The sequence below is a fragment of the Protopterus annectens genome, chromosome 1.part0 (assembly GCF_019279795.1).
Source record: "Protopterus annectens isolate FY-2018-M chromosome 1.part0, PAN1.0, whole genome shotgun sequence".
In the NCBI taxonomy this organism is placed as follows: domain Eukaryota; kingdom Metazoa; phylum Chordata; order Ceratodontiformes; family Protopteridae; genus Protopterus; species Protopterus annectens.
The window spans coordinates 1,423,295,728-1,423,316,135 of record NC_056725.1 but is presented as its reverse complement, the minus strand read 5'-3'; the positions used below and the strand labels follow the sequence as shown (position 1 = coordinate 1,423,316,135).

The following is a 20,408-nucleotide window of genomic DNA, read 5'->3' as shown; positions in this document are numbered from 1 at the left end:
GTAAACTGACCACGTGAATCCGGCGTGACTCCTTGGGATTTGCGGAACCACATTTTGCCACCCTTCTGTCCTTTGGGGTAAGGTCTAGAAGGGGTGGAAAAACGGACTCCTACGGCAGAAAGAGTTTTGCCGTCCTGCTCACACCTGGTCAACGTTTCCTTCACTTGAGGACCAAACAAAGCTGACCCATCAAAGGGAGAGTTTGTGAAGGACGCCTTAAAGGGATCTGCAAAATTACATAGCCGCATCCAGGCTTGGCGTCTAAGAGCCACACCTGTACCTGCGGCCCTACTCGCTCCATCAGCAGCGAATGATATTAGCCGCATGGAGGAGTTTGCAATGGAGTTAAGAGTTCCTAGCTGCGAAGCAATTTTTTCCTGAGCCCCTGCAGCTGTAGGATCCTGCACAACTTCACCTAGCTCCTTAAGGATATCCCTTTGGAGTCTGGTGAAGTGACATAGGTAGTTCAGCGAACGCATAGCAAAGGTCGCTGAAGAGAACATCCGCTTACCATACCTATCCATGGTCCTAGAGTCCTTATTAGGAGGATGGACAGGTACGGAAGGATCTGCAAGTTCCTTCTTGGTAGCAGCCGCCACCACCATGGCATCAGCGGGGACACCTTTTGTGAGGAATTGCTTGTCCGACGGGGCAGTAATAAATTTTGAAGGCCTCCTAGGGACTGGCTCTACAGAGTCAGGAGCAGCCCACGCCTTTTGGGCAATAACTTGCATAAGGGGGTCGAAAGGCAGAGACACCCAGGAGGTGGAGGGCCGAGATCCAAATGCCTCCAGGTATACTGACTTATCCTCAGAGGGATTATTGGTGGGCCAGTTTCCCCTCTGTCTAAGGAGTTCTAGGATGTCTGAGAAGGAGACATCCTCAGAGGGGGATCTTGGGGATCCCTCTGACTCATCTAAGTCAGTATCTGAAGTGATAGACTCGGGGGAGTCTACGTGTTTCCTCTTACAGGTCCTCTTCCGTGGGGGATCTCCCGACAAATAAGGAGAATCCTCGGAAGAGGGGGATATTCCCAGTGGGGAAACCTGAGGCGGAGGATCTCTGGGTCCTGTAGCAAGAGAAGTGGCAGAGATGTCAACAGGCACTATAGAGGGAGGAGCTAAGGGAACAGACTGCTGGCTGAGACCAGTGGCCAGCACACTCATCACCTCGAAGGCTCCCCTCCCAGGGAGGTCCGAGAGAACCCGCTCCGAAGAACTAGGAACTCCAGGGCCCACCGAAAAGGAAGGCTCAGAGGCAGATGTCGGAGCCGAGCTCACCAAGGCCGAGGCTCCAAGGGGAAGAGCGGGGTCGGACAAGGGTCCGATGCCATTCACCCCCTCTGAGGAGACCAGGGAAGCCCGGCCACCGAATCCCACTAAGGAAGGTCTCAAGAGGAGATAAGAGTAGAGGCTGAAGGAACAGAAGGGGGTATCTGTCCCTCAGCCGTAGCAGTAACCATTCCCGAAGACTCCAACTCCAAACTCTGGGGTAGAGTCGAAGGAGGAACTACAATGGGGTGTGGACTAATAGTCGTCTGCTGAGACGGACTATGTAGCATTTGGGCCAATGCCTGTGACTTAAGTAATCTACTGACCACTCTCTCTAAATCATGGTCAGAAAGCCTGGATGACCTTGAAGATCGGCTCCGATGGCTCCGTTCCGAGAGAAGAGGCGAAGCCAGAGCCGAAAGTATCGGCTCCAAGGAAGGGGACCTAGACCTCTTCCTCGAAGGAGCCATCGGAGCCGATGAAACCACTGAAACTGCCGGAGCCGACAACTTATCGGCGCCGACAGGTAGCTTCGATGCATCGGCTCCAGCCGGAGCCGATACAGCCACAAAAGTAACAGTGTCGGAGCCGATCGGAGCAGACACCGATGCCTGAGCCACATGGTGGTCGGAACCGATCGGAGCCGACACCGAAGTGGTCGAACCAGAATCGGCACCAATAGCCATCGGTGCCGAAGGTTTGTGTAAACCAGAGTCTGCTCCAGCCGGAGCCGATCTCGACTCTGAAAGAGTCAGAGCCGAGGCCACAAGCTTGGACACAGAAGCCTGGGCCTTGGAAGACTTTGAAGTCTTACATGAAACCGACTTAGCCGGAGAGCCCTCCGGCTTAAGAAGGCCCCTCAAAATTAACTTATTTCTTCTTTCCTGCAGGACTCTCTGGCTGAAAGAGTGACAAATAGCACAGGAGTCCTGCAGGTGAAGAGGCCCCAGGCAGTAAAGGCAAGAAGTGTGACCGTGTGTCAGAGACATCTTCTGACAGCACGAGTCACACTTCTTAAAGCCTGAGACCCTTTCCTTAGACATGGTGATAACACAAACACACACACACCAGTCCAAGTAATTAAGTTAAATATACCAAAAGGTATCAATAACAGACACACACACACACCCTAACAGGGGGGGGGGAAGGGAAGGGTGAAAGTCTGACTAAAAATTATGAGGAGACAGGGAAATTTTCTGTCAGAAAGCGATTAAAACTAAGTTAAAACTAATAATTTTAAGGTTTTTTGTAAAAAGGGGCTAAAATATTAAAGTAACAATTCACTTACCAGGAGCTGGTAAAAGGAGGACCTCATCAGCGAAGCGGCAAACGAGATCTGGGTACTTACCGCCTTGCATCATGGGATATGGGGCTGCCTCGAGCTGGTAAAAGTGACTCTCGAGCTTAGCAAGTGCCGAGTCAGAGCCGAGGATCGGCTCCGAACCCATCAAGATCTAGCAAGAATGAAGGCGAGATTGACAACTTAACATCATCTGTTTTTTTGAGTGACATGGCTCCAGCAATTCTAACCATGTGGGCTCTGTCCTTGAGCCAGTTTGCAACCCATCTAGTGACATAGGGGTTTATATTTAAGCTGGTGAGCTTATCTATAATGCCCGAGTGGGGTATTGTATCGAAGGCTTTTGCGAGGTCCAGGTAAGCTGTGTGGACCACCTTCCCCTCTTCAATGGCCTTGGTGACTGTTTCAAAGAAATCGACCAGGTTTAAGAGGCAGGATCTGCCCTTAAAGCCGAAGTGGGTAGGATCCAGTGTCTGTACATCCCCAATATCTTTATTTATGAGGTCCATGATGATCCTTTCTATAGCTTTGCAGACCAAGTTAGTCAGGCTTATGGGGTGATAGTTTCCAGGATTCGTTGAGGCACCACCTTTGGGGAGAGGGACCACTGTTGCTTTAAGCCACTCTTTGGGTATATATCCTGTAGTAAGGCTGAGAATGAGCAGTAGTTTTATGTTTGGGTTTAGCTCTTCTTGGAGTTCATGCAGGACGCAGCCCGGGACACAGTCTGGTCCCATTGATGCTGCATTTTTTGCTTTGGAGAGGGCGGCTCTTACCTGAGCATCTGAGATATCAGGGGGGCAGCACTCTGCTGGGATAGTTGTTTGCCCTTTTGGTGGGGGGGGGGGTTTGCGCTGAACCTGTCAGCTAGGATGTTGGCAATGTCTGTGGGTTTGGTGTATTTTTTGTCATTTTGGACTAATTCTGAGCATATCTGGGAATTCCCACCCAAGTTCCTAACATAACTAAAGAAAGACTTGTGATTATCCTTAGTGTCCTGTGCAATTTTTCTCTCGAAGCTGGCCTTAGATGATTTTATGAGTGCCCGTAGTTTTTGCTAATACTGATCAGACATGCCTTCCCTTTTTGGGATTTTGCACTATCATGTAGTAGCTTCCTCCTCCTATTGTATAGTTTGTTTATGACTGGGGTCCACCAGACAGGACGCCCGCCTTTGGAGGATTGGGTCTTGGTTTTATTTGGGATTGCATGATCCATGCATTCCTGAAGGTGTTCATAGAATGCGTTTATAAAGTATTCTGCGGTCTGGGCCGTATCTTCCACAGGCCCGGGGGCCTTGAAGGATTCCACCTCGGTTTTGAGGAGTGTGAAATTTGCTTTAGAGAAGTTTTTCACTGTGGTTTTCTGGGCAAGGGGTGGGGTCGGGATGTGAATATCCAGTGAGATTAGTTTATGGTCTGATTTTACCAGTGAGGGATACACTTCTGGTCTGGAGCATAGAGCCCCCATGTTGGTAATTATCAGGTCCAGTATGTTTTCCCCTCTTGTGGGAGTGGTAACAAGTTATTCCATAGCATTTGAGTTTATAAATTCTAGGAACCTTTGGGCTAAGGTGTTGGAGCTAGAGTAATGCTCCCCAGTCTATGTTTGGGTAGTTGAAGTCGCCCAATATAATGGTGTTTGGAGAGACCGTCATTTTCCAGTGTTCTCAGGAAGGCAGAGTGGGGTTCCTGGGTTTGGGAGGGTAGTCTGTAGCAGGCTATAAACTGGAAGGCAGTTTTGTCCACTGTTAGTTGCACATGGATGGTCCCTGATGCTTCGTGCTGTGCCACCAACCTGGAGGTGTGGTATCTGACTAATATTGATACCCCCCCTCCTTTTGTGGTTCGGTCCAAGTTTTGGGGCCAAAAAGCATGGCATGAGGTATAACCTGGTAGTGCTGGGGTGCTCTCGGGAGCCTTGAACCAGGTTTCTGTTACTGCACAGATATCTATGTTCTCCATGCTAAGGAGAGTTTCTAGTGCGTGCATCTTGAGGTTTAGACTTCTGGAGTTGAGAAGCATTACTCAGTTTCTTGTCTCTTGTGATACCTATGGAGGTGGGTTTGTCTTTTGAGCCTTGCCTAAAAAAGGCACTATGGGGGTGGCAAAAGCCTTTGCCAATATACGAAAACCCAGGGGTGACAGATGCAAGCCGTCCCTAATGAAGCATCGTGGCTTGTCGAGCATGTCATCCCAGGCTGACAGGCATTGGATCCCCTTTGAATGACACCAATACTTAAGCCAATTGTTGAAATTGATCATTTCGTCTTCATATTGTGGCATCATTCTTGGTGAGGGTAAGATGCTACTCAAGGTCAGGTTCATACCGGCCTGGGCTACATGCTCAGAGAGCTTCCTCTGTGTCTCTGTTCATGTAATCCAGGGAGGTACATCTCAGGTCAGTCACACCAGCATGGACAATGACTGGGTCATATTTGTACTTGCCTTGGAGTGACCCGAGTGCTTGTGTTATGTGGCGGATCCTAGCACCGACAGGCAGCTCACCGTGACCTTGTTCAGCCTGGTGAGCGGGACGTCAGTGTGCCTGATGATAGAGTCACCTATTACAAGTGTATCAGGTGTGTTGTTTAGCCTTAAGGGCTGTGACTGTTCGGCACACTGGCTTTGTGAGCTATGTGTTGTACGTGTTTTGTTTTGGGGTAGCGGTTGCTTGGGTGTTTGCTTTGGAGGTCTCTGCTGCTTAGGCAGATTTTTATTTAGAACCTCTGAGTATGTTTTTATGTGTTTGGTTTGCTGTCGTGGTAGGTCTATGTGAGACTGGAATTGTAGTGAGTGTGGTTTCCTTCTCCTCCTGACTGGATACGCCAGTAATGAGTTGAGAGAGCTTAGCCTCCAGTTTGGCTATATGGTTGCATCTCTCACATGTGTTGGAATTTGTTGGGAGGAGGAGAGGGTTGTCTGTGTACATGAGGCAGTTGTAACATTGCCTCAAGATTCCCAAATTCACCAGCTGGACCGGAGAGGAGATTGACAACTGACCTTTGGACATGCTAGAATAGTATTGGGAATTCCTTTATAATTGAAAAGAAGGGGCGAATGGGGAACAAGGTACTCAAGAGGAGTTTGAGAGGGTGTAGTGCTTTTAATTTTTTAGTGCTGACTTATATAATTGCTTTAGTGAGCAAGTGCCAGGCTTTAAGAGTAGGAATAGGGTATTTATTATGAGAACTAGATCAGTTCTAAGGGAAAAAGTGAAGAGCAGACTTTGTGGAGCTGAGAATGGTTTATTCCCAATTAAGCGGAGCTGCGCTATGCACAAAATCGCGCGAAGCCACGCCAAAGCGGGTTTTATACAGGGGGACTTGAAAGAGCTAGAAATTGGCCCAAAACGGCCAATAGACTATCAGATTCTTGTGCTGGAACACTCCTCCAGGGATATACAGGCTGCTCTAAGCTCCCCACTGCCACTGGTGAACAAAGAAGCCTCCCTTTATCCAAGAAAGGAAATGGGCAACACAGGAACTTTCCAAAAGTCCAGAATACAGCAAAGCCTGTATTTGGACTACTCTAGGTCAGGAAAGTCAGAAAACCAGGTTTCTTTCTTTTTTGCAACAAACAGCAGAAAAATGCAATAAATATGTAACACAGGCTAGCGCACTTGAGTGTGTAGCCTCAAATGGTAAACGCAACAAACAGGACAAACTTTAAATTAAAAGCGCAAAAGCGCGCTAAAGCTGGCTTTAAAGCAGGGGGTTAGAAAGAGATAGGAAATGGCCCAAAACGGCCAATAAGCTACAAGTCACCAAGCTGGAACCACTCAAGGGACAGATAGGCTGCTCAGAGCTCTCCACTCTCCCTGGTGAACAAAGAAGCTTCCTCCTATCCAAATAAGGATATGGTCAACACAGGAACTATGACACAGCCCAGAGATCAGCAATACCTGAAGACCAGACTATTCTAGTTCAGTAAAGCCGGGAAACTAGGATTTTTTTTTTTTTTTTTTTTTTACAAAAGTAGCAGAAATTAGGTACAGAAACACAGTAAATGCTTTAATTCGGCTAGCGCACTTGAGTGGGTAGCCTATCAGTTAAACTAAGCAAAAACACTCTTTAAAAGTGCAAAAAACTCAAATACAGGCAGGAATGGAATAAAAAACTTTGCAGAGCTTATTTAGTTAAAGAAACAGAGAAGTCTATATATATATATATATATATATATATATATATATATACAGAAAAGCAGCTAAAAAGTACAGTTTTGTACCTACCATAAATGTAGATGTCCGATAGGTATGCATCTGCAGTCCTTACATATGGGTTGTCCTGCCTCAGGCAGCCCTTCGGTTGGCCGGATTCCAAAGTCTGGGTCCGGCGTCGGCTGATGTCGCCCTTTTCCCGACGTCATAGCGCTCGGGGTACAAAAGCGTCAGCCGCCGCCATGTTCCTCAGTTTTTCTTGCCCCAGATACCAGGTGCCCTCTAAAGAAGGCTAAATTTTCGAGAAATGAATAAATTCCAATCATGCAAACCAATAAATAACAAATACACCATAAAAGATAACCCCAGCTAGCTAAAAGGAGGGATAGGTACCCAAAAAATACGGCAGAGGGGTAGGAGGGAGGGAAAACCTGACTGCAGACGCATACCTATCGGACATCTACATTTATGGTAGGTACAAAACTGTACTATGTCCTTCAAGGATGCATCTGCAGTCCTTACATATGGGTAGAATACCATAGCCAAGCTGGGGGTGGTAGGACCTAAAAAAGGATGGTGTAGCTAACCTGCCTTGCAGGACTGCAGTAGCAAAGCCTGCTCTGGATCTAGAATATAAAGGCAGGTTGTAATGCTTGGAAAATGTATGCACAGAGCTCCATGTAGCTGCTTCTAAAATGTCCTTTGTAGCCACCCCTCTTAAGAAGGCTGTGGAGGTGGCTGTTGCTCTGGTGGAATGAGGTCTGACGGTAGCTGGCACAGCTTTTCCATGAAAAGAGTAACAGAATCGAATGCAATTTCCTATCCATTTTGAAACTGTTTGTTTGGAAATTGCTCTTCCTTGTACACCAGCAGCGTATGCTACAAACAGTTGGTCAGTTTTTCTGTAAGCCTTAGTTCTGTCCAAGTAGTAGCGCAACTGTCTGTGAATGTCCAGGGTATGCAGAAGTTTCTCTCCTTTATTTTGTGGATTTGGGAAGAAAGTAGGCAGGTGGATAGCTTGGTTCAGTGAGACCCTGGATACCACCTTTGGTATGAATGAGGGATTGGTTCTCAAAGAGACTCTGTCCTTATGAAAAATGAGAAATGGTTGTACTGCCATAAGGGGCTGCAACTCAGATACTCTTCTTGCTGAGGTTATGGCCAGAAGGAACGCAGTCTTCCAAGACAGGAATTGTAGTTCCGCAGAAGCTGCTGGTTCAAATGGGGGTAGCGTTAATTTTTCCAACATGAAGTTAAGGTCCCATGTAGGCACTGGTGGTGTCCTTGGAGGGTTGATGTTTTTTATACCTCTTAGAAACTGTCTTAGCAGAGGATGAGAAAATAAAGGTGGATCAGTGTTGTACTCTGCTGAAATAGCTGAAGCATGGATTTTTATGGATGAGTAAGAAAGGCCATTATGGAGCATTTCAGCCAAGTATTCAAGGATATGTGGGATGCTCATCACTGTCGGATCCTGACCCTGTGCGGTGTTCCAGGTTCGAAATCTTTTCCATTTTGCTGAATATGCCTTTCTTGTGGAAGGCCGCCGAGATTCCATGATGATATCCTTTACCCTCTTGGATAGTTTATCTTGGTGAGGAGTCAAGGTATTTTCCAGACTTTTAGTTGCAAGGTTTTCAGGCTGGAGTGCAGAGTTTTGTAGTTGTGCTGTGTCAGAAGAACTGGCCATTGTGGTAGGGGCCACGGGTTTGTGCGTGCCATGCTCTTTAACAGTGGGTACCAGTGTTGTCTTGGCCAGTCCGGAGCTATCAGAATCACTTTTGGTTGTACTGTCCTGATCTTCAGTAAGACCTTGTTCATTAACGGAAGAGGCGGGAATGCATATACTGTTAGAGCATTCCAGCTGAAGGATAGGGCGTCCACCTTCCATGCTTGGGGATGGTATGTCCTTGTGCAGAATTTCTTCAGGTGATGGTTGTGGGGGGAGGCAAAAAGATCTATGTCCGGCCTTCCCCAAGAGTGTGTTATCTGAAGAAAAATGTCTGGATGCAACATCCATTCGTGTGGATCCATGGTGTTTCTGCTTTGTCTGTCCGCCAGTACATTTTCCTTTCCTGGTACGAACTGGGAATGCAGTTGTATATTGAGTTTTAGGGAAAGCTCCCAAAGATTTATTGCCAACCTGCAAAGAGGGTAGGAATGGGTACCTCCTTGCTTGTTTATGTACCACATAACTGTGGTATTGTCTGTCTTTATTAGCAGGTGACCTTGATGCAGGAAATGTTTGAAGGCCTCGATTGAATGCATCACTGCCAGCATTTCCTTTTGGTTGATGTGCAGGCACAATTCCTTTTGAGTCCACTGCCCCTGAATACATCTGCCCTTCATGTGCGCTCCCCATCCATGGTCTGAGGCGTCCGTTGTGATGGTTTGGCTGATATGAGGCTTGCTGAAAGGTAGGCCCATGTTTGACTGACTTGCTTGTGCCCACCACAGAAATTCCTTTTGAAGGCATGGAATCAGGGGGATCAAGGCTTCTAGGCTGTGACTGTGTTGAGACCATAGACTCCTTAGGTACCACTGCAGTTTCCTCATATGCAGCCTTGCTTGTGGAATCAGCAGAATGCAAGATGCCATGAAACCCAGGGCCTGCAGGATTTTCCTTGCAGTCAGCTGGGTTTGTGTTGTCAGATTTTTGAAATAATCCGGTAGTTGTTATTGTTTTTCTTCTGTGAGAAAAGCCATTTGGGTGGTTGTATCCAGCTTTGCACCCAGGAAAATTATTCTTTGGGATGGAACAAGTCTTGATTTCTGAAAGTTGACTGTGTATCCAAAGGCCTGTAGTAGGCGGATGGCATAGCTCAAGTGTTTTAACAATGTTTGTGGGCTGTCCGCATGTATAAGGCAGTTGTCCAGGTATGGGTATATTTGAATCTCCTGAAGTCTGCAATGTGCAATTACTGATGCCAGGCATTTCGTGAATACTCTGGGCGCAGTAGATAAGCCAAAGGGCAATGCTGAGAATTGATAATGCTCCGAACCTGCAAGAAATCCGAGGTGTCTTCTGCAACTTTGTCTGATAGGGACATGCAGGTATGCCTCCTTGAGGTCTAGAGTTACCAGCCAGGACCCCCTGCCCAGCATGGGAAGGAGCTGCTGTAAGGTCAGCATTTTGAATTTTGGCACGATGAGATAAGTATTCAGTGCGGACAAGTCTAGAATAGGCCTCCATTGCTTTTCTTGGAACAAGAAATAGTCTGGAATAAAATCCTTGGCCTTGCTCTGTGAAAGGAACCTTTTCTATTGCCTTCGTTTGTAGTAGTTTGGAAATCTGCTTGAAAGCCTCTGCCCTTTGATTTGGTGGCAGGTTTGGCATGCCTTGTCTTTTTGGTAATGTATGAAAATGGAATCTGTATCCTTTGTCTATTATTTGCAGTATCCATTTGTCCTTTGTAATACTGTGCCAATTTTCTGAGAATAAAGACAGCTTTCCGCCCAAAGGTGCTTCCAATTGAGTCCTGGTTGGTGGAGTCAAAGTCAAGTCATTGAGTTTGTCCTTGTGCAGTAGATGTAGGTCCTGCACTACCTCTCTGGGTAGGAGGCTGCCATTGACGTCCTCTGTAGGAGCCTCGAGCTTGCCCTCTACCTCTGCCACGTCTGTTTTTCCCTCTTTGAAATCTGTCTGTGTCCGGAAAAGACCAATTCTTAGAAGGCCAATTTCTGCTGAATCTAGGTGGTTGGACCTGGAGAAAATCTTTGACTGTTTGAACTGATTTAGCCTTTTCATCAAATTTCTTTAAGACCTCTTGAGTCGTGGAACCAAATAACTTTTGTTTTTCCAGTGGTGCATCCAGAAGCTTTGCTTTAACATGATCTGGCAGTGTTTGTTCCTTCAGCCAGGCATGTCTACGTATAACTGCACCTGTCATTGCTGACCTACATGAAGCTTCCAATGCATCATAACCACACTGTAAGAAATGGTTGCTAACCTGTTGAGAGTTATGCACCAGATCCTGAAGGGCCTTGCGGTCAAGGGGTTCAGGAGAGGATAGTTTTTATGCAATTCATCTAACAGATGCTCTTGATACTGTATCATATGGAATTGACAATTTAATGCTCTCATAGAAAGAGAGTGGAAGTATACACTTTTTTACCCCATCTCTCTAAAGCCCTGGATTCCCTTTCAGAAGGAAGTGGTAGTTGTAACCCCTTTAGGGCCCTGGGAAATAGTTTCTGGGTCAGCAGAGTAGCCCTTGTAAAGGTATAGATGTGAGTCGGGGACCCTGTAGTACCGGTCAGGTTTGACAGGGGCCGGAGGAAGGGAGTCAGGGGAAATACTACACTCAGAGTACACATCTTCTATAACATTCAAAACAGGAGGGATAACCAGAGGTCTATGCTGAGGTAAATGTAAAAAGGTCCTTAACCTCTTTCTGGAGTCAGAAAATGCCTGGCCTTGCCATTTAAAATGCTCTCTCATGGTGTGAAGGGTCTCCCCAAAGGAAAACTCTTCGGGTGGGGAGGCCGAGGGAATAGATTCCTCTGCATCAGAATCCTCGTAGGCCGGAAGGGCCTCCTCCTGGTAGTCCGAAAGGACAGAGTCATCTGAGGCCTCATCGGAAGACTGGGGATCTGTCTGCTCAACCCTGGGCCTTTTACCTGGAGGAGGCTGAGAGCCCCTGTCTGGATGTGGCTGAGAGCCCCTGATTAAGGAAATAAGGTCCTCAGCCAAGGTTAAGACTTGTGAACTGGTAGTGGATCCCTGAGGAATAGGCTTGGGAGGGAGAGGTTTTGGCTGTTTAGCAGCTTTAGCCCGTGCAAAGGCCTTAAAGGACATGGATACAGGAGGCCTGGCTGCCCCACGTGCTGGGGTAGATTTATCAACAGCAATGGTGTCGGATATTTCCTGAGCACCGGTTTTACACGGAAATTCTATGACCGACTCAGGAATGGCCTCCGGTACCAAAGTTACTGGTTGTGCGGTGTCGGTCTGAAGCGGTAGAGATTCGGCTTCAGAAGAGACCGAGACACTCGTGGTAGGCCTAGGCGTGGAGTCGGTCGAAACTGCAGACCGCGTGTGTCGGTCCTTATCCTTTCGTTTTTTGGGTAAATGTGCTGTCGGAAGCTCCGACGGCATGATACAACAAAAATTGTCCCCAAAAAATTCCTCTGCAAACTCTGCCCGACGCCTAAGAGTGCGTTTATTGAAGGAAGCACAGGCTGAACAGGCAGAGACGTCGTGGTCTGGGCCTAGGCAGGGTAAGCAGTAAGAGTGGAAATCCTTATGAGGTATTTGTTTCCCACAAAATAAACAATTATTAACTTTAAGCGTTTGATCTGACATCGGCTGAGGCAAGAAAGAGTCCCCAACGGGGTTTTTGAAATCTTCGGTAGCTGAAATCACAGGAGCTGGCCGACCGGCACTTGCGAACTGCTTCTGCTTCGGGCACCTCGCGGCAAGAAAGACTGAGGAACATGGTGGTGGCTGACGCTTTTATACCCCGAGCGCTATGACGTTGGGAAAAGGGTGACATCAGCCGATGCCGGACCCAGGCTTTGGAATCCGGCCGACCGAAGGGCTGCCTGAGGCAGGACAACCCATATGTAAGGACTGCAGATGTATCCTTGTAGGACATCACACAAACACTTCAGATGCTGTGCAACCTAGAGCACTTGAGTTGTAGCAATATTAAGGCAAATACAGTTATAATAAATGCTCTGAAATATTCTCTATATTTCCAAAATGTTTGAGAAGCACAGTCAGAACACAAGGAAATTCAGGCAAAAAAAAAATATTTTTTTTCTCTCTCTCTATTATGTAGAATGAGCCAATGACACTAGACTGGGAGGAGTGTCACAGATCAGATTTACAGTAGGGCGGGCAACTGCAAAGCCACCAAGTATAACAGCAAGACACCAACGAGGGGGACAAAAACAATAGCCTACAGACCAGAGAAAGCAACAAATGAAAGTTTTTAAACAAATAAAGATTTGTAAAGATACAGAATGCTTTTAACTGCAAACAAATCAGTTACTTGTGCAGATTATTTAATAGCAATAAAATACACTCAAAGACTAAAAAGCAGGCAATAAAAGTGCTATATATTAATTGTTAGAAACAATAATCTGTATAAATAATGGGAAGAAAAACAGGATACTTGTACATCTCAGCTAACAGTTGTGGTCAACAACTCTCATCCACTCTGCTCAGTGTGTACAGCTTTTTTAGTTTCTTCCAATATCATATTTCTTTTGTAATTGTCTCAGTCTATCAATATGGAGACCCATTCTATACTGCATCGATGTGCTGCAGCAATCCATCAATCATGGAACCTCTGTTCTTGTTCCTCTGATAGTTCAAACAGAGCAGAGGGACTTTTGATAGCTCTAAGCCCCCTTGGTGTAATCTGTAGTTCACGGTATCTTTGCAAGCTGTTTAAATTATAAAAGGTAGCAGTTTCCTTAAACAGCAGTTTTTCCAATTGGGAACAAAGTTCTTGTGCTGCAGGGAAAGCAGAAAGTTCTGTTTTTTTTAACCAAATGTCGCAAAAGCATTAGTAGTAGTACGAAACCGGGATTCCTCACATTTTATTAAATACATTTGTTTGCCTGTTCGGTTGCTGTTCAGCAAACCCATTGCGTTGCTGAATTATCTCATCAGCACTGTTCGGTGCAGTTTTGGATTCAGCGTGTGGATTAATAGGTTCATTTCTATGAGTAAATTACAACCTCGTTTCACGAAAAATATGGGGTAAAGAAGAAAATGAGTCACTGGTCATACTTGTATAGTTGAACCACACTAAGTAAATATATACCACGTCTCAATGAACCAGTAACGCCTTCTTCATGACTAAAAATCTGTTTAAATCCAAAGCGAATTCCACAGCAAAATGAACAAAGAAAGTTTCACCATAAAATCTCCTAGCGCCTCGGCCGTAACAGCCCTTACAGAGTAAAATGTAAGCTCACAGCAAGCCTATCTATAGCATAATCAACTTCAATTAGTCACAAGAACTTTGAGTGAAAGGATAAAAGAACATGTTAGGGACATAAAAAATTATAAAATAATCAGCCCCGTAGCATAACACAGTACATATGGGAAACATTGACAGTTTGGATGTAAAAGTTTTGGAACATATTTCTTTATAGTTTGCAGGCGATTTATTGAAATATTTATTAAGAAAAAGAAATCAATTTTTATTGTTAAATATAATACTATGCAGCCCTATGGGCTAAATAAAGAATGTCATTGGCAGAGCTTTATTTAACTTTTGTTTTAGCTTTAAGGAATGTATATTCTGCCTTAAACGATTTAACTGTGACTAATTGAAGTTGATTATGCTATAAATAGGCTTCCTGTGAGCTTGCATTTAACTCTGTAAAGGCTGTCAACGGCTGAGGCTCTAGGAGATTTTATGGTGAAACTTTCTTTGTTCATTTTGCTGTGGAATTCGCTTTGGAATTAAAAGTACAGTTTTGTACCTACCATAAATGTAGATGTCCGATAGACATGCAACTGCAGTCATAACATGTGGGTTGTCCTGCCTCAGGCAGCCCTCGGCCAGATTCCAAAGTCTGGGTCTGACGTCGGCTGATGTCGCATTTCTCTGACGTCAGAGCGGCTGGAGTACATAAGCATCAGCAGACGCCATTTTCTTCAGTGTTTCTTGCCCCAGATGCCAGGTGCCCTCCAAGGAAGGCTGTAATCAAATTGGAAGACAAAAACAGGATTCCAAACAAGTAAATGAGCAATAAAACAAATACACCATAACAGATATCCCCAGCTAAGAGACACAGGGATAGGAGTGGACCCTAGGCATAGAGGGGTATGGAGGGTGGGAAAATCCGACTGCAGTTGCATGTCTATCGGACATCTACATTTATGGTAGGTACAAAACTGTACTATGTCCTTCAAGAATGCAACTGCAGTCATAACATGTGGGTAGAATACCATAGCTTAGCTGGGGGAGGAGGAATGCTCTAGGAAAAAAGATGGTGTGGCAATCAAACCCTGCAGGACTGCCGAAGCAAAGCCTGCTCTGGATCTGGAGTATAGAGGGAGATTGTAATGTTTGGAGAATGTATGCATGGAGCTCCATGTAGCAGCTTCTAGAATGTCCTTAGTAGGCACCCCTCTTAAGAATGCTGTAGAGGTGGCTGTAGCTCTGGTGGAATGTGGTCTGACATTGGCTGGAACAGTCTTTCCATGAAAGGAATAACAGAATCTGATGCAATGCCCAATCCATTTTGAAATAGTCTGTTTTGAGATTGCTTTTCCTTGTACTGCAGGGGCGTAAGCTACAAAAAGTTGTTCAGACTTCCTACTGGTCTTGGTTCTGTCCAAGTAGTAACGAAGTTGTCTGTGAATGTCCAAGGTATGCAACAGTCTTTCCCCCCTGTTCTCAGGATTGGGGAAAAAAGCAGGCAGATGAATGGCTTGATTTAAAGAAACCCTAGATACCACCTTTGGCATAAAAGTAGGGTTGGTCCTTAATGAAACCCTGTCTCTGTGAAAAATAATAAAGGGTGGTATTGCCATTAGGGCCTGGAGCTCCGAAACCCTTCTTGCTGATGTAATTGCCAACAGGAAAGCAGTCTTTCATGAGAGAAATTGCAAATCAACTGAAGCTGCTGGCTCAAAAAGAGAGAGTCAGTTTTTCTAGGACAAAGTTGAGGTCCCAGGCTGGAACTGGGGCCTTTCTTGGTGGCTTAATGTTCTTGATTCCCCTGAGGAATTGCCTTAGTAAAGGGTGTGAAAAAACAGGAGGATCAGTTTTGTATCTAGCTGAAATAGCAGATGCATGAATCTTTATGGAAGAATATGAGAGACCGTTCTTTAACATATCTGCCAAATATTCCAAGATGAGTGGGATGTTCAACAATGATGCATCATGTCCCTTGCTGGTATTCCAAATGCTGAATCTTTTCCACTTTGCTGAATAAACCTTTCTGGTGGATGGTCTTCGAGCCTCTGTTAGTATGCGCTGTACTTCCTTGGAGAGAGATAGGCTGAAGTTATTTATGGGATCTCCCAGGCTGTTAGCTGCAGTGTCTTTAGATTTGGATGAACTGTTTCGAAGCTGTGTTGAGTCAGAAGTAGAGGCCAATAGGAAAGGGCCCACCTCCTGGTGTGACATATGCTCCGTAGTAATGGGTACCAGTGTTGTCTTGGCCAGTCCGGAGCTATTATGATTCCTTTCGGTCTCTCTGCTTTGATCTTTAGTAATACTGAGGTCATCAGTGGCAGAGGTGGAAATGCATAGATTGTTAGGGAGTTCCAGTTGAAAGAGAGGGCATCTATTTTCCAAGCTTTTGGATGGTATGTCCTTGTGCAGTATTTTGGCAGAAGATGATTGAGATGAGAGGCAAATAGGTCCACTTCTGGCTTGCACCATGTCGAAGTGAGTTGTCTGAAGGCCTTCGGATGTAACCTCCACTCGTGTGGATCTGTGAAATTCCTGCTTAGGCTGTCCGCCAACACATTGTCCTTTCCTGGAACAAACTGGGATTGTAACTGGATGTTTAGGCTCAGTGATTTCTCCCAAAGATGCATTGTCAGTCTGCAAAGGGGGTAAGAGTGGGTGCCCCCTTGCTTGTTTATGTACCACATTACAGTGGTGTTGTCTGTCCGTATCAGTAAATGACCTTGCTGGAGTTGGTGTTGAAAAGCCTCGATGGCATGCATTACTGCCAGCATTTCCTTTTGGTTTATATGCAGATGTGTTTCCTTTGGAGACCATTGTCCTTGTATACACCTGCCCTCCATGTGCGCCCCCCATCCAAGGTCTGAGGCGTCTGTGGTCATGGTATGCATTATCTGTGGTTTTTTGAATGACATACCTGTGTTTGCCTGGCTCACCGAGGCCCACCACAGGAATTCCTTTTGTAGGCATGGAATGAGCGGTATGATTTTCTCCAAGTTGTTGCTGTGTTGAGACCAAATACTTTTTAGGTACCATTGAAGCTTTCTCATGTGTAGCCTTGCTAATGGAACCAGGAGAATGCAGGATGCCATGTAACCCAGGGCCTGTAGGAATCTCCTTGCAGTCATCTGGGTGAGTTTTGCTAAGCCTTTGAAATTAGTTAACTTCTCTTGCTTGTCTTCTGTCAGGTAAGCCATCTGAGAGGCTGTGTCTAGTTTGGCTCCTAAGAAAATTATTTGCTGGGATGGCTGCAGTCTTGACTTTTGGAAGCTGACTGTGTATCCGAGAGCTTGAAGTAATCGTATGACATAATCCAGGTTTTTTGTCAACATCAATTTGTAGTCCGCTTGTATGAGGCAGTCGTCCAGGTACGGGTAAATTTGTATCCCCTGGAGCCTGCAATGAGCAATTACTGAAGCCAGGCATTTTGTGAATACTCTGGGCGCAGTAGATAAGCCAAATGGCAATGCTGAGAATTGATAATGCTCTGGCCCTGCAAGAAATCTGAGGTATCTTCTGCAGCTGTGTGATAGGGACATGCAGGTATGCCTCCTTGAGGTCCAGAGTAATCAGCCAAGACCACTTGCCCAGCATGGGAAGGAGTTGCTGTAGAGTCAGCATTTTGAACTTTGGTACTATGAGAAAGGTGTTTAATGCGGACAAGTCCAGTATTGGTCTCCATTGAGATTCTTTTCTTGGAACAAGGAACAGTCTTGAGTAAAAACCCCTGGTCTTGTTCTTGTTGTGGAACTCTTTCTATTGCTTTCATCCGGGTCAGCAGAGTGATTTGCTTGATAGCCTCAGACCTCTGGATTTGTGGTAGGTTTGGCATGCCTTGTTTTCTTGGTAAGGTATGAAAATGAAACCTGTATCCTCGGTCTATAATGTCCAAAATCCATTTGTCCTTTGTCAGTCTGTGCCAATTTTCTGCAAACAGAGATAATTTCCCGCCCAAGGGAGCTTCTATTTGTTCCCTGGTAGGCGGTAGTAGAGGAAAGTCCTTGAGATTGTGGTTGTGGAGCAGGTGAAACCCCTGCGTCACTTCTTTGGTTTCCTGGCTGCCACTGTCGTCCCCTGTAAGGGCCTATGTACTGGCCTCTTCCTCGGCCACGTCTGTTCTTACCCCTTTGAAACTTTTCTGTATTAGCAAAGGACCAGTTTTTGGAAGGCCAATTCCTACTGAATCTGGGGGGTTGAACCTGTAGGAAATCTTTCACCGTCTGAACTGATTTTGCTTTCTCTTCGATGGTCTTTAACACATCCTTAGCATTGGCACCAAAAAGCTTGTTCTTTTCCAAAGGTGCATCCAGAAGTTTTGCTTTTACATAATCTGGTAGAGGTTGATCTTTTAACCAAGCATGTCTACGAATGACTGCCCCTGTCATAGCTGCCCTACATGAAGCTTCCAGTGCATCATATCCACACTGCAGGAAGTGATTGCTTACTTGCTGAGTGTTATGTACAGCTTCCTGCAAAGTCTTCCTGTCTAAAGGATCAGGAGTGGCTAAAGTTTTTTGTAAATCTTCTAAAAGGTAATCCTGATATTGTAACATACGAAAAAGGCAATTTAAAGCTCTCATAGTTAAGGTAGTAGATGTGTAAACCTTTTTGCCCCATCTCTCTAAAGATCTAGCCTCCTTGTTGGAGGGCAGTGGATTTTTAGAGGTGCAGGCTGAAACTCCTTTAGGCCCCTGTGAAACAGTTTCCAAATCAGCAGAATGGGCCCTGAAAAAATAGGAATGAGTTTCTGGGACCCTGTAATACCTGTCTGGCTTGGCTGGAGCAGGAGGAAGAGAATCAGGGGTAGCACTAGAGTCAGAATATAAATCATCCAGAACATCAAGTACAGGAGGAATAGCTAAGGGCCTGTGCTGGGGCTTCTTAAGGAAAGTCCTCAAGCGTTTCCTAGAATCAGAATATTCCTGACCTTGCCACTTGAAATGTTCCCTCATGGTGTGCAGAACTTCCCCAAAAGAAATATCCTCAGGAGGGGAGGCCGAGGGGATGGAATCTTCTGCATCCGAGTCCTCATAGGTCTGGAAGAGCTCTTCCTGGCTATCAGAGTGGACAGAGCCCTCAGAATCTTCATCTGAAGGAATAGGTTCAGAGGGTTCAACCCTGGGCCTTTTATCAGCAGGAGGCTGGGATCCTCTCTCAGGATGGGCCTGTGAACCTCTAATCATGGAAATTAAATCAGCAGCCATGGACATAATTTGTCTCTCTGGAGTAGGCTGAGGTAAGGATTTGGAAGTAATATGCTTTGTTTTGCTGGCTGCCTTAGCCCTAGTGTAGGCTTCAATAGACATGGCCATAGGAGGCCTGACAGCTCCACGTGCAGGAGTGACATTGTCTACAGCAATGGTCTCTGGCATTTCCTCTGTTTCAGTATCCAGAGGAAAATCTATAACTGGCGGAGTGATGTCCGGAATCGGAGTCGTTGGTAATACGGTGTCTTCAGTTCGGAGCGGTGGAGAGACAGTCTCAGAGGGAACCGGAGAACTCACGCTAGGTTTTGGCGTGGAGTCGGTGGTAGACATGGGCCGAGGATGTCGGTCCCGGTTTTTTTGCTTTTTGGGAGTTTGCGATGTCGGAAGATCCGACGGCAAGTTGTAAGCAAATTTATCGGCGAAAAAGTCTTCAGCGAACTCCGCCCGGCACCTGAGAGTGCGCTTGTTGAAGCGAGCACAGGCTACACAGGCCGAGACGTCATGGTCTGGACCCAGGCAAGGAAGACAGTAAGAGTGGAAATCCTTATGAGGTATTTGTTTACCACAAGAAAGACAATTGTTAACTTTTTCAGTTATTTCTGACATCAGCTAAGGCAAGAAAAGGTCCCCAACGGGGTACTTAGCTTTTTTGATGACTTCGGAATCGAAGAATACAGGAGCTGACCGACCGGCACTTGCGAACTGCTTCTGCTTCGGGCACCGCGCGGCAAGAGAGACTGAAGAAAATGGCGTCGGCTGATGCTTATGTACTCCAGCCGCTCTGACGTCGGAGAAAAATGAAACATCAGCCGACGTCGAACCCAGACTTTGGAATCCGGCCGACCGAGGGCTGCCTGAGGCAGGACAACCCACATGTTATGACTGTAGTTGCATTCTTGAAGGACATCAGATTTTTACTCAAGAAGGCGTTACTGGTTCATTGAGAGTTGGTATATATGGATACTATATTGTGTCCAAGATGGTCATCCCTACTATTATGTTCTAATCTGGAGCATTTTCAAACATACCTTAATTTTTGCCTCATCTGGGCCCTTGTTTGCATCTGCTACTTTGGTCCCTTGTTTCTCCCTCTGTCTGTAAGTCTTCATAACGCCACACAGAAAGGCACTTTTGTTCTAAAAAGAAAAGTATAATGTTTAAAAATAAAATAAAAAACAAAAAAAAAAACACAGGGTTATACATTATGCACTAGCATTTGCATACTTATTTGCACAAATAGACAAAAAGGGAAGATATTAAAAGTGATGCTTCAATCAAATTACAGTTGTGTACACTTACCATAAATGTAGATGTTAGAGTGTAATCACTGTTGCAGTCATCATATCTGGGTTATCCCTGCCAAGGTAGCCCTCGGCCGGCCCGAATACCACAGACTTTGTATTTCTGTGTCGGTTGCTGTTGCTTGAGGACTGATGTCAAGTCGTCAGTGGTAAGGCAGCAGACAGCATTACAGCAGTTTTTCTTGTCCTAACTTATCAAAAGCCCCCCATAGTAGAAGGGCAGGTTCTGGTGGAAGAACCCCACTAGTGGAAAATAAATACCATTATGTCCCTTGTAAGGAAAGGAG

General features: G+C 45.7%; 1 protein-coding gene across 4 annotated transcripts in view; it reads right to left on the bottom strand.

Annotated features, from left to right (window-relative positions):
* LOC122798492 (synaptotagmin binding cytoplasmic RNA interacting protein) overlaps positions 1–20,408 on the bottom strand; it is a 1,585,553-nt gene that overhangs the window by 1,203,749 nt on the left and 361,396 nt on the right. For all 4 annotated transcript variants that reach the window (XM_044067491.1, XM_044067500.1, XM_044067509.1 and 1 more), the window contains exon 4: positions 19,849–19,956. In XM_044067491.1, coding sequence (XP_043923426.1) covers positions 19,849–19,956 — 108 coding nt within the window. The remainder of the gene's footprint in view (positions 1–19,848; positions 19,957–20,408) is intronic.